General features: G+C 36.4%; 1 protein-coding gene across 2 annotated transcripts in view; it reads right to left on the minus strand.

The window, feature by feature from the left end:
• The window catches only part of LOC145694448 (DNA oxidative demethylase ALKBH2-like), an 859,325-nt gene that overhangs the window by 131,602 nt on the left and 712,893 nt on the right, over positions 1–14,830 (minus strand). For both annotated transcript variants that reach the window (XM_081770692.1, XM_081770693.1), the window contains exon 4: positions 8,470–8,815. In XM_081770692.1, coding sequence (XP_081626818.1) covers positions 8,470–8,799 — 330 coding nt within the window. In that variant the 5' untranslated portion in view covers positions 8,800–8,815. The remainder of the gene's footprint in view (positions 1–8,469; positions 8,816–14,830) is intronic.

A 14,830-nucleotide genomic window follows, 5' to 3' on the forward strand; every position in this document is an offset into this window, starting at 1 on the left:
TAATCGTTTCACAGCCTGAATATCATATTCCAAATGAATATATTAATTATAATTTATATGTTATTCTGTCGTTAGTAAATAAATTAAATTAGAATAGTATTGACTCACATGAGAAAAAGTACCTACATGGGGAATATCAGAACTTATTTCATATCATGGAGATTAGTTTAAGAGATATTGAGAATGCAATAAAGAAACTGAAACCGAATAAGGCAATTGGGTCTGATAATATACCACCTTATATTGTGAAGGGTTGTAGTAATATTTTGAAATATCCGCTATATACCTTATTTAACCTCTCAATAAGAACAAATGTTTTTCCGGACATATGGAAAGAATCAATAATATGCCCAGTCCCAAAACCCGGTAATAAAAATAGCATAGAAAACTATCGTCCAGTAGCTATATTACCAACAATTGCAAAGGTATTTGAAAGTGTCATTTATGATCAGGTCATGCATCATGTTAAATCTTCAATCTCAATATATCAGCATGGCTTCCTACAGAAGAGATCCACGATAACTAATCTCACCATCATTTCAGATTTCTTAACTTCATCCTTAGATAATAATGGACAGGTAGATGTAATATATACCGATTTTCATAAAGCATTTGACACTGTGGATCAAGACATACTAATTCAGAAACTTGCCACTTTCAATTTTAGTCCCTCTATGATAACTTTTTTCAATTCGTACTTGAGTGAACGTAGACAATCCGTTCTATATAAAGAATTTAAAACTAAAAGTTTTTGTGTAAATTCCGGAGTCCCCCAAGAATCTAATCTTGGACCTCTTTTGTTTTTATTATTTATTAATGATCTGCCATTTTATATCCATAACTCTCACAAATTACTCTTTGCAGATGATTTAAAAATATTTGCAAATGTGAAATCTATAGATGACTGTCTACTTCTCCAACAGGACCTGACTAATATACTAAACTGGTGTACTACCAATAGACTTGAAGTAAATATTAATAAGTGCAAAACCATGACATACAGTAGATGTGAAAAAACGTATAACTTTACTTATTCGATAAATGGAATAAATTTAGAAAAATTAGATACAATTAAAGATTTAGGTGTGATATTTGACAAAAAAATAACCTTTGCGCATCATGTGGCAAATATTACCAAAGATGCATATAGAAATCTTGGGTTTCTTATCAGAACGACCAAAGAATTTATAAATGGTAACACTTTAAAATTGTTTTATTTTTCTTACGTAAGATCAAAAATTGAATATGCCTCACTTATTTGGAACACTTCTGTGAAAACACGTAGCCAAAAAGTAGAGCAGATACAAAGCAAATTCATACGTTTTCTCACGTACAAGAGGACAGGACTTTACCCAAAATACGAACCGTATGATAATTTACTTGATAACTTTACACTTCAGACACTTGAACAAACACGGACGTTGAGCGATCTCCTTTTTTTTACACAGACTTTTGCACAACAAAATAGACTGTATGGACATCAGTACAAAAATAATAATACAGGTTCCATCCATTAAAACACGCAAGGGAAATAGTGGCCTATTGTACTGCAGAAAGGCACGTACAAATTAGTGCTGTTGAATTTTTGTGACATTTGCGGTTTTCGGTTTTTGAGAAAACCGGTTTTCTGAAAACCGAAAACCGCAAATGCGGTTTTCAAAACCGAAACCGCAAATGCGGTTTTCAAAATCGAAACCGATACCGCAAATGCGGTTTTCGAAACTGAAACCGCAAAAGCTCTTTTCGAAAGCGAAAGCCGCCCGAAACCGTGTTTGCGGTTTTATAAGGGATTGCCCTTTTCAAAGCAGAAACAATGTTTGCTGTTTTTAATTACACCTTTTAATAATTGTGAAAGCATATATCGATCGAGACAAATGTATTGATTTATATGTGTGTTTTAACTTTTTTTTATTTGCTCCAAGGCTATTATGGTAATATGTGCAGCACAGTGCGAAAGGGATAGTTCAATGGTTGTACAAGTCACAGTTAAATTAGGGTTGCCATATTTTAAAATCAGGAAAGTGAGGGTTCTAAACCGTAAGTATTGATGTGAACTTCCGTGTTACAAATACTGACCTGCGATCCTTAGTACTTTTTTTTAAAGTTATTTCTTTGATGACACTTCCAATGTACTTTTCGGCTGCAGGGAAGCAAACTGGACCCCACCTGATTTCCATATATGTTGTAAATTAGACCACAAGGAACACGAATATGAAGGAATTTTGACATTTCGAATGTCGGAACTCGAGATATTCGAACATAAATTGACCATGGAAGCAAACTGGACTCTACCTGATTTTTATATAGTTTGTAAAGTAGACCACAAGGAACACGTATCTGAAGGAATTTTGACATTCCGAATTTCGGAACTCGAGATATTCGAACATAAAGTGAACACGGAAGCAAACTAGACCCCAACTGATTTTTATATATTTTGTAAACTAAACCACGAGGAACACGAATCTGAAGGAATTTTGACATTCCGAATTTCGGAACTCGAGATATTCGATCATAAACTGACCAGGAAGCAAAAGGGACCCCATTTGATTTTTATATATTTTGTAAACTGGACCAAAATGAGCAATAATCTGAACGAATTTTGACATTCTGACTTCCCGAACTCGAGATACTAGAACTTATACAGTAGTTTTATGTAATATGTAAAAAAGTAACGAAGAAAGTTCTGTCGCTTTTTGACCTATGACTTAGAGCATCGATATGTCACCTAAGACGTACCTGGAAGATCAAAAACAGTACCCATCAGTATCAATGACCTTCTGCCAACGTTCGGGATGGGCATGGATTCCTTCGCGGTAGAACTTGGTTTGCCGTGAAGCGAAGAAGGTATCAAGTGCATTTAGCACCTCTACTACAGAGTTGAACTGGAGTCCTCTAAAGTGAGTGTCCAAGGAAAGGAACAGGTGATAACAGGACGGTACAATGTCCGGACAGTATGGCGCATGCAATAGTGTTTCCCATCCAAAGCGTAGGATGGTGTCCCGGCTCATTCTAGCTATGTGGGGAATAGCGTTGTTCCGTAACGGGGGAACCCCATAGCGATTGAGAAGTGTTGGCTCCAGGGTTTTGAGTTTTTCTTGAACACGGCTCAACTGTTGACAGTAGACAGTTGCATTAATGTTCTGCTCTGACCACCCGGTCCGGTAGCAGTTCCCGATGCACTATGTCGTGAGCAGTCCACCAAACACACAGGAGGACTTTCTGCTGCATTGCTGATTTCAGCTGTTTTGGAACCAGTTCATGGGATTTTAACCAATGATGACGACGCCGTGGAGCTTCGTACAGGACCCACTTCTCAACACATGTCAACATCCTCTCCAGAAATGGCTCCTTCCTCAGACGAGACAGCAAAGAATCACAGGTGTCTGCACGCGTAGCCTTCTGGCCCGGAGACAAATCATCTGGGACACACAGACCCAACTTTTAGTGCTTTCCAAATTGATAGAGGTGCTGGCGAATGGTTTCTCCACTAACATTGAATGTTAGCCCCAGTTCCTCACATGTCTGTCCACTGTTCGGCTCAACTGCTACCTGAAGATCCACATTTTGTACATGTGTTGGTCTTCCGGCACGTGTGGTGCGTCTTTCGTGAGTGTTTCGACACCGTTCTTAAACTTGTTAAACCACCCTTGCACTGTCTGCGTAATCACGACACCTTCACGAAAGGCCTGAGGTATCTTCCGCTCTGCTGCAGTGGTGTTCGATCCAAGTTTGAACTCGTATAGCATACACGCCCTTATGACGCTCTATGGAGGTTCCATATTCACTCAGTCCTTACACAAATTCACGTTGTAACTGAACTGCCACAACCAGGTAGAATATTGGATATACCCACACCAACAACTGACCTTCGCCTTATATCCATTCACATTCAACTCACGGTATGAAGGTCAATTGAACACAGACCTCCACAAAAAGTGACAGAACTTTCTTGGTTACCTTTATATATCTCACAGGACATAATATGTTTCGTATAGAGAATATTGTGTTTTTTCATATAGATAGATAGCGTCTATATTAAACTTTAAGTTTTAATATCTCGAGTTCCGAAACTCGGAATGTCAAATTTCCTTCAGATTCGAGTTCCTCGTGGTCTAATTTACAAACTATATAAAAATCAGGGGAGGTCCAATTTGCTTCCCTGCATCCTACTTTTCAAACGAAACAGTTTTCCAGAGTGTACATTTTGCTTCAAACTGAGTTCTGCCCTGGCTAAGAAACGTAAATTCGCTTCTATAAGAGTCTTTAAAGTTACACTTGAAATTGTCGTTCGGCATTCTTGTAGCTTATGAAGGCATGATTAATTCAAGTATGTTTGTCACAACATCTACAAACGAATATTCATTCGTATAGAACTTCCAATACATTACATTAAAAACACATGAACTACACAAAGAAAACCATTATGCATTAGAGCAGATCTCTTATTAGCAAATGATTCTGCACACGCGCACTGCTCAGAGAGCCCAGAGCCTGAGCCTGAGCCCGAGCGCGAGTCCAAATTTAACTCAATCGCGATTGAGATTGTCAGAGGTGTAACGGTTTACGTTGAATGTACCATACCAGCACTTTATCAACTAAGTCCTCTTAGATTTTTCTCCAATCCCAAAAAGCGGGTGGTTTTTCTTGATTAAGATATGTTTAAGCGGGGGACGAAAATAGAACCTGAAAATCGGGTGGTACCCGCTAAAATGGGGTAATAAGCCAACACTAAGCTCAATAGAAATAAGGTATATCCCTATACACATGCAACTCATGAAATTCAATTTGAAATATCATCCACTTAGACAGACATCTTTTATATTATTATTACTCTTTCCCCTTGTTTTTAAAAATAGTACTGCCACTCTTTCTTTTGTTAACAAAAAGGCACCACCTCCCTTTCTTAATAAAAAAGAAAGAAAGAAAATCTGTATCTCAATACACAATGTTATTGTTGATTTGTTGCCATTCCGATAAATGTGAATGTTGTGGTTTTGCATGTGTTGACTGGCTTCTTATCGCAAGTCCCAGACACCTGCAGTAGTTTATAGGTGAAGGAAACACCGATCATATTTTATTCTGTATCTTTTTACTTCTCAATAACGATAGCCGTGCCTCTTTGAGAAATTGCAACTTATTTTTTTATTCTGCCAATTGTAAAAGTATATTCACCAAGAATTTTCCTACACTTTAAGACATTTTAAGAAAAAATATATTTTTTTCCTTCTGCAAATTTTGATCATTTTTTCCCTACGCCGAGGGAAATTTCCCTCCATCTGGCAACTGTGAGCCGGAGTGGGGAAAGATTCTTTGCTGTTTTCTCGTCGTTAGTTGATATTAGTGCTGTCGAATTTTTGTGACATTTGCGGTTTTCGTTTTTTCAGAAAACCGATTTTTCTGAAAACCGAAAACCGCAAATGCGGTTTTCAAAACCGAAACCGCAAAAGCGGTTTTCAAAACCGACATTTCGGTTTTATGAAATTTCACTTTTTTCAAAAACCGGTTTTCGGTTTTTTCAAAAACCGATTTCGACAGCACTAGTACAAATGCACTGAATATGTCACCTACATGGAGAATTTGTGCTACGTACAATAAAATCATTAAAGATTACGAAGATGTAGAGATATTTCATTGTTCAGAAAAATCATTCAAAAAACTAGTATTGTTTTCTAAAAAAAAAAAAAAAGGTAAAATGTATTATTTTAATTTAGTATTATGTGTTCAAGCATCTGGTTCATTATATATAATATATATATATTGGTATTCAAGTTTTATGTTATACTGTAACATTATGTATTTAAGTTCATATGTAGAGACTGTAATTGGGCAGTAATGCCTGTTGTGTTGATAAATAAATAAATATATAAATAAATTAATAAAATATTGAATATTTTGTACTTCAAAATATTGAAGGGGACGCGTCCCCCCCGCCAGAGACACCCGTGCTTCAGATAACCTCAAAGCTTGCAATTTAGTGAATACTTTACAGGAGCAGATGAAACAGCAAATAAATTATGAAAAATTCAACCGATGTTCGAAGAATGTGTCGCATTTGCCAAAGATCAATTAGACATTAAAACAGATTTTATCCAGAAACGAGTCCCCGTTAAAGGAAAATGCCTGTTGAAAAAGGGAGTGACGAAGTCGCATATTATGAAATCCTTGACAGTGCTGTACAAAGCATTGAGGAAAGATTTGTGCCAAACGAAGGTTTACTTCTTAATTGCTCTTGGTTAGATCCCCAAAGATACAGCGAAATTTCTAGTCTTGATATTACTGACATCCCTAGTGATGTTATTGTGAAAATTACTGAACTCAGTGGTATTGATCGGAATTGTCTACTTCTCGAGTTGAAGCAGTATGCTAGTTAATTTGATTGTTTCCAAATGACGAGGAGAGAGCATTACAAACCAAAACCACAACCTAATGAAAACCAGAGTGATAGCGAACCTGAGTCTGAAAGCGGAAATGAATCCAACACACAAACTGAATGTGAAAGAAATGAAAATCTGAAGAATCAGAAGTGCTTTAAATACCGTATCTATCATGTACACTCATGTCCAAAATGATTGTCACATATCTATAAGTGTCTTCTTGTGAGAATATAATTTGATAATGATTTTGCATGGTACTTTTAATAATGATACTATATGTGTAATTGGGAAATGTACATTTGTGGTAAATTTAATAAGAAAAGAATTATAAATACAAAAATTAGAATGAGTAAAACAAAATGTTGTTAAATAGACAAGAAAGTTTTATTTTCGTTTTATTGTTCTTATTTACTGCTCTTTTGACATCAAATGAGCCACATACATGTCTTTGTCGATTATACACATACTAACATTGTAAGAAATACCGGGCGAATTCGTTATCAAATTATAATCCTAGAACAACATATTTATAGACATGCGACAATAATTTTGGACATGAATGTACATTTTCTGTTTCAGCTTTCGCAACAGGGTGATTTGTTTAGTAATTTGTACACTGCTGTCAAATTTGTTCTTACCCTCTCATGTACTCATGTCACATGTGAGAGGATATTTTCTAAATTGTGAAAATTGTTCAAACTAGAGTATGATCTATACTACGTCAAAAACGATTTGTTTCCTTTACTTTTTAATGTTTACAGAAAAAGATTTATTCCAGATTGTAGAAAAAAAGTAACTGATTTGATTGCTTCATCAAGTGAAGAATTGCGTTAAAAAATGTCAAAGTAACTGAATAGTAACTTCGCGATTACGTTTCATTGTCTCAGTATTATTGTAACTTTTTTTTTTGCGATTTGTTGTGTACCGCATATTTATTCAATACAAAAAATATGATTTTGTCACTTGTTCATGTTTTTTAACTGACGTGTTAAGTTTATATATATATATATATATACAGTGGCGGATCCAAGGGGGCTATAGGGGCTATAGCCCCCCCTTGACGCTCAGGTATACACTGGATAAAATGGGCTTCAATTCTGCTTTACACTGGATAAAACGGCAAAATATGGTTTAGCCCCTCCCTTAATCATATCCTGGATTCGCCCCTGTATATATATATATATATATATATATATATATATATATATATATATATATATATATATATATATATATATATATATATATATATATATATATATATATATATGTGTGTGTGTGTGTGTGTGTGTGTGTGTGTGTGTGCAAGTTGGAAGGTAACAACACCGAAAAGCTTTGGGAGATGATTCCTTATATGAAATGAAAGAAAAAAGTTCTAATAAACATGGATCGAAAAACGTCTCCTTTCAGAGTTATGAACCGCCTAATATTCGAAAAATCACGTTTCAAAACGCCCTGGCTTAGAAACTATAGGGTCTAACCCAAGCGATTTAAGGAATTACACAGGAACTAGTATGCGTTCTGTCTAAATATCCATCTGTAATATTTTCCATAAGTGGAAGCTTTGCTTTGTATATACTGAAACACAAACAAACTATTTGCTGAGCAAAACAATATATTCACATAAAAAACTACATGCGTGTTACAGTTTCGCCAACTAACATTTTGGCTTCATCAGACACTATCTGACAGACACTATCATCAGACACATCAGACAGATAGTGTCTGATGAAGCCAAAATGTTAGTTGGCGAAACTGTAACACGCATGTAGTTTTTTATGTGAATATATTGTTTTGCTCAGCAAATAGTTTGTTTGTGTTTCATTAAATATCCATGTTTCAGAATTCACCGGTACCAGCGAAACGAAAGCATCATTAGTACTTAAAGGGGTGTCCCTATATCTCACTTTCCTTTTTACAGCTCGTTTCCCCGATAACGGAGGATGGTAAAAGTTTTTCAGTGTTGTTACCTCCCACAGTGTATACAGGACCCTTTAAGAACCCGCGCCAAGGGCCCTCAACTTGGCCAGTTCGACACTGCTAACAACCTGACATTGAAATGGCAATATCAATTTGTCTAATTGTATTCACTCACCTGTTGTCTTGGTATTTGATGCCATTTACCGAAAACTTTGACCCGAGTGAGGTCTCCTGAGAAATACTCCAATTCGTCTTCCAATCGCTGAAGAAGCTCATCGGCCAAAGGTCGAGGAAAGAGAATCGTATAATCGAGATCCAAGGCCTCAGAGGCGATCTTCTTCCACGTGATTTTCTGTGACCCCAGACTCATCAGCTCTTTCGCTAAGTTATCCTCTTCACTTGCACCCGAGCACTTTTCTACTCCTTTCTCTTCCTTTTCCTCTTTGGTCTTTTGCCGTTTTGAAGGACTAGCTTCATTTTCTGCTGGATCTTCTGAATTCTTCATTTCATACAACAATTATCTGAAACAAGAATTTTGATATTATTAGCACGACTCAGTTTTTGATCACCATCAAAATTCTTTTTCCTTGTTTATTTAATGATATCCATTGTACCTTCTGTTTCTTTAGCTAAGGTCCATTCAATAAATAACTGTTAAAGTTGTATTAAAAATACAAAACAGTTTGTTCTCCTTTGTTATTTTATGCTAGTGTCCTAGAACTATTATCAGACGGGCCTGGCACGCCTGCCTCTCGAACAGGATGCTGGGAATCAATGAAACAAGATGGCGGCACCCTTGCAGGTTTGCACCGAGGTAAAGCAGCCACCAAAAAATAACGAAGCACAAACTTTGTCGAAGTTTGTATATTTTGTACTTCTTTTCCGGTTTTTTATTGAATGGACCTTGTATATTATTTTTCTCCAATCCCGGGAATTATTTTTTCTTTTCTTTTTCCCTTTTTCTTTAAATTAACTAGAATTTTAATTGTTTTAATTTACTGATTTCATCTTCAAATGTTCTTTACTTCGTATAAATTAGTTTTTGTTGTATATGCAATTTCAATATTTTACTAACTAAAATGCCTGTTCTTCGTATGGAAAGAACAGGTTTATGTAAAAATGTTTAAACTTCTTCACCGCTTAGGATATGTATTGGCATAAGGAGTGTCAGTATTTTTCTCAGCGACCCGAAAACTATTGATTGCGTATTAATATCAATCGTTTTCAATTATTTTTACATGTCGCCCCTTTTTTACGATCACTCTTCATCTCCCACATACTGATGAGCAAGGGCGCCGATTTCTTTGTAAATTAGGGGGGGGGGCATTTAGATGTATATATGAGAATTTTAAGACAAATTGTATTCAAATTATGCCAAATATTGTAAATTCATAAATATAATGAGAGGGCCCACATGAGCTTTGGAGGGGCCCGGGCCTCCTCGACCCTCCATGATTGGCGCCCCTGCTTTGAGCAATGAATTTAGGGGCCATTTACATATTAGGTAATGCGACAAGGGGAGGGGAGGAGTTCGGCCTTGCGTTACGAAGTGTGACAAGGGGGAACTAGCTAACTAACTAACTGTATTTCCTGTGGAACCCAGAGGTTCAATGTCGCGTTCACAAAAGCTCTCCACTGACTTCTGTCCTTAGCCAACCGGATCCAGTTTTCACCTTGTGTTTCTATTTCTGCGAGATCCATCTTAATATTGTTTTCCCATCTGCTCCCAGGTCTTCCTAATGGTCATTTTCCGATTGCATTTCCAGGTAAAAGTTTGAAATCTTTTACACTTTTTCGGCCGAACCGGGAATTGAACAGGGGACCTCTCGCAACAAAGACGAGAGCATTAGCGACCACTCTACGCGGGGCCACAATATGACCAATCAATCACAAACTTCTTCCAATTACTCTCCTAATAGCAGTAGCCCTATATTATAGTACAATTAAATGGTGGTTATTCTGTCAACCAAAATACAGTTAACATCCCTGTGTGAGGATGATACAGGTTGATTTTTTAGAAAGGTACGAAAGGATAGTGCAGATGAAATGAAATTTCAAATGGAGGATTCCTTGCAAAGAAAGTGGAAACGTTTCCAACGAAGATACTATACCTTATATTTATTTGGAAAACGATAAAAGAGCAATTTGTAGTTGATAACATGAATTGTTGAAACGTCTTAGCTGTAACAATTAGAGAAAAAAATGTTTAAAAGCTTAACATTGAGTTACAAATTCACAATGTGGTTCACTGGCGTGTGATATTATAATGGGAACATTCTTTTCCAGACGCTGGTAACCATTAAATAAAGGGAAAAGGTCAACTAACCAAGTATGTTTTACATGTGGTAATCTGATCTCTGGCGTTGGGAAAACTTCAAACACTATTTTGTAACTGCGACTGTGAATTATTTCCACGACCAGATTTTTTTAACAGATGAAGGTGTTGATAGAGACTTCCGCTTTTTTTGCAAGAGGTTAGTTTTTAACTAATATTTTGTTTTAGCTGTGTTTTTAAACCTTTGACCAACCAAATAAGTTACTGTACTATGAATTTGTGTGGGTATTTTTTTTTTTTTTTTTTAATAAATACCAGGTTATCATAAAATAAGTATCGCTGTTCAGAGAACTCGAGAGACGTAACCACTTGATAAAATGCAACCAAACTTGGTAGGAGTATAATTTGGAAACAAGCAGAAGTGATTGGTGTAGAAAAATGAATTTGTTCCAATTTTCGCCACCAGAGGTAATTGTGGCGCTGTACAACGCCAAGTGCAGCATGGAAGGAAAACGACATTAATGATGCTAAATAATACGAAAGGGTGTAATTATCTACCCTGTGGGTCTCGTGGCATTGTTTCGCTATTAATACCCCGTGGACAGTGGCGGATTTCCGGGGGTGATTTGGACCGAAGCGTCCCCTCAGTTTGCCACTACTCATTACTCTGGGTTCATTTCCCGTTTTTGTTCTAGAGTCACTCAGCACAGAGGAAATTCATTACAGTCATCTCAAATTTTACGAACGGGACTCAGTGGTAGAGCGTTCACCTCCGGAGCTTGGGGTCCCTGGTTCGATCCCAGCTTGCACCGTGTGGACTTTGTGGTGGACAAACACCGTGCTCGTGGGTTTTCTCGGAGTTCTCCCGTTTCCTCCCACTTTCTTCATTCCACCATTTCATTCATTTCTCATAATCACCGTCTCCTTTAGCCTAACCGTGGGACGTAAAACTCAGATTTCATTTCATTTCGAATTTTACGGTACTATTCCTCCTTCTTTCCGGAAGTTAGAATTTGAATCAATCAAAACCATACGATTACAGTGTGTCAGGACAGTGAGAAGCACGGCGATATTGAGCAATCAATATTATCACTATAGTATAAAGATTAATGGCATTTTATTTTTATGCAGGTTTTTTTTTTTCAATCCCTACGTTTCGTACCAATTTACAAGATCCGTCCCTATCTTTAGCGGAATGTTCCTGAAGTTGGCAAAACTGCTCTTTCCTCGAAGTACGTTTATGTTTTGTCAAATATTTCTGGGGCTGAGAGGTAAACTATGCCAAATCACTTTTTGGCGACATTGAGTTATCATATTTTTTCTTACTTACATTAGTACAAGGAACAATAGGGAAGATTTAAGATGTGGACAACTGGAACGCAGGAAGTGAATAATTTATCGGTCAATAAACAATCAACGCAATTCAACAAAATAGTCTTGCAAACCAGTGGCGTAGGGAAGAGGGCCCAGAGGGGCCGGGCCCCCCTTCAAAGAGGTCCGACAATGTACTTTGGTACTTTGATGTTTGTAATTTTTTATATATTTTTATGTTTATATATTTTTTTGTTTGTAATTTTTCTATATGTACCTATAACAGCACTTGAGACTCCCAAAACACACATCCTGGCTACGCTACTGTTGCAAACACTTTTTCGCTTCTTCTGTGAAATTAATATTTAATGACTTATAATACTTTACTTGTCAGCACCAGATTTATTCTGTTTTTCTTCTCACTCCACTCACTCCACAATTGAGATGCAAAAAAGCCGGCTTTTTTAAATCGATGGCTTTTTGCACATAAAAAGCCGGCTTTTTTTGGAAAAAAAAGGAGAATTTTGGAAATTTTGGCTTTTTTCATTTTCATGATTTTTCTATTTAAATAGCTTTGTTATAATATACTCTAAAGTTAAATAAGATTCCATAACCTAAATGCCATATTTCGCTCTGGAATTCACCATCATGATGGATGGAGCACATTGTTTATGAATTAAAGTAAACATAAAATACGTAGTATTTTAGGGCAATTTTAGAAGCTATTTAACTTTCTTTTAACTTCTGAATTATCGACATTTTTTCTTCTCTAGATCATTTCTTTTTAGTCGTCCGGGGTTTCACTTCTTAGAGCTTAGTACTCTAGCTTCTAGCACATAATTAAACATGTTTTTCAATATATTCATCAGAGCGTACGTTTATCAATATATCTGTCAGAGCGTACTTCCACATTTCCGTTACTGTAACTGTGCAATGATTTAACAATAATCTTCCGGACACAACCTTGAATACCATTTGATAGAAATAATCAATATCGGATTTAGAAAAATATTTGGGAGGGATTTTTCTGAATAATGTTTGTTTTTTCTAAAAATTCCTAACTTTTATTTAAGAGGAGCTTAAGTTTATGAGTACAGGCATAACAAATATTTCGATTTCGTTTGTATATTCAGATATAATCTTCCAGATACAACATTGAAGACCATTTTATACTGATAATCAGTGGCAGATTTAGAAAAGTATTTTGGGAGGGGCTTTTCTTATTAATGCTTATTTTTTCTAAAAATTCTTAATTATTTTTATTTGAGGACAGCTTGAAGTTTATGAGTAAAGGCAAAACTAATATTTAGTTTGTTTTAGAAATTCCGTAATTTCGGGGTAGAGGCTTCAATCCAAAAGACATGTTTGTTGTGCACTTGTGCTTAACTCTCTCTTTCTCTATGGCCACAGAAGCAATTCACTGACTTTTGTCCTTACCCAATTAATCCAGTTTCTACTCTGTATTCCTATTTCTGCTAGATCCATCTTAATATCTGAAATATTATTATCCGCGAAAAAATAATCAAAGACAGGCTTCTCAAATTCACGTCACCTTACATTCACACCTCTCAGCATGGCTTTCTACCGAAAAGCTCAAGTCTCACAAACTTAAGTACTCTTCTTTCCTGTGCAGTTCAATGTATAAATAACAATACTCAATTAGATTTCATTTATTTTGATCTCTCAAAGGCCTTTGATTCTGTCAGTAACATTCTTCTTCTCCACAAGCTTTCCAATAGGTTTAATGTACATGGTAAATTTCTCTCTTTAATCACCAGCTATCTAAAGGGCCGTAAACAGAAAGTTGTTATTTCAGGGGCGACTTCCAACCCCCAACCTGTGATCTCGGGGGTGCCTCAGGGAAGCGTACTAGGGCCCCTGCTATTTGTCTTGTATATGGACGATCTCTATTCTCACCTATCAGTTAATCCTAATGGCCTTTTGCTTTTTGCTGACGATTGCAAATTATATAGAGAAATATCATGTTTCCATGACACAATTGCCCTACAGGAAGACATAAATGATCTTGTAGACTGGTGTGAAATGTGGCAATCGAAACTGAACAGTAAGAAATGTGACGGTATTACAATTACTCTGAAAAAGTCTCCTGTTCCCTCCAAATACCATATTAACGATTCCCCTATAACACATTCTGCCAGTCATAATGATCTTGGTGTCATCTTTAATTCGAAACTCTCGTTCTCTGACCACATCTCCTCAATAGTTAAGAAATCAATGCATATGCTGAGGATTCTTTACCGATTCACTGAACTACGTACTGTGGTATCATTAACAACATTCTATAAAACCCTAATAGCACCCAAGATCGAATACTGCTCTCCCATATGGGCCATGGCCGCACCTACACATCTCTCTAGACTTGAGTCTGTTCTGAATTTCTTTATTACAATAGTACGTTTTCGTGTTCCCGCACTTCGAATATTACCTAAGAAGGAAATTTTGCGATATCTTAATATCCAGACGCCGGAAGTACGCAGAAATAACTCTGATTTGAAGTTTCTTCATAAGATTCTAAATGGGAACCTAAGATCAGAAACTCTAATTCAATAACTATCCTTACATGTCCCTTTCATGGAAAAAAATTAAATTTTGGATAATTAATGCGTACTTTCAATACCGCCTACCAACTCAAGATTTTGTAAACAAAATACAGGACATAATAGGACAAAGAGGTAATAATAGTATTCTGCTGTTGGCAGACACAAATGCAAAGTCGACAATGTGGGGAGCACAAGAAAACGATGACAAGGGTGACTTAGTAGAAGATTTAATTATTCAAAATGGACTGCAAATCTTAAACGTGGGAAATAGACCAACCTTTATAGGAAACAGAGGAAAATCACACATAGATGTATCATGTGCAACCACTGAGTTAGCAAACAGAGTAAAAAATTGGCAGCTGGGAGACAGTAACACGCTAAGTGATCAC

This window comes from Thermobia domestica, chromosome 9 (genome assembly GCF_964235325.1).
Source record: "Thermobia domestica chromosome 9, izTheDome1.hap1.1, whole genome shotgun sequence".
Lineage (NCBI taxonomy): Eukaryota > Metazoa > Arthropoda > Insecta > Zygentoma > Lepismatidae > Thermobia > Thermobia domestica.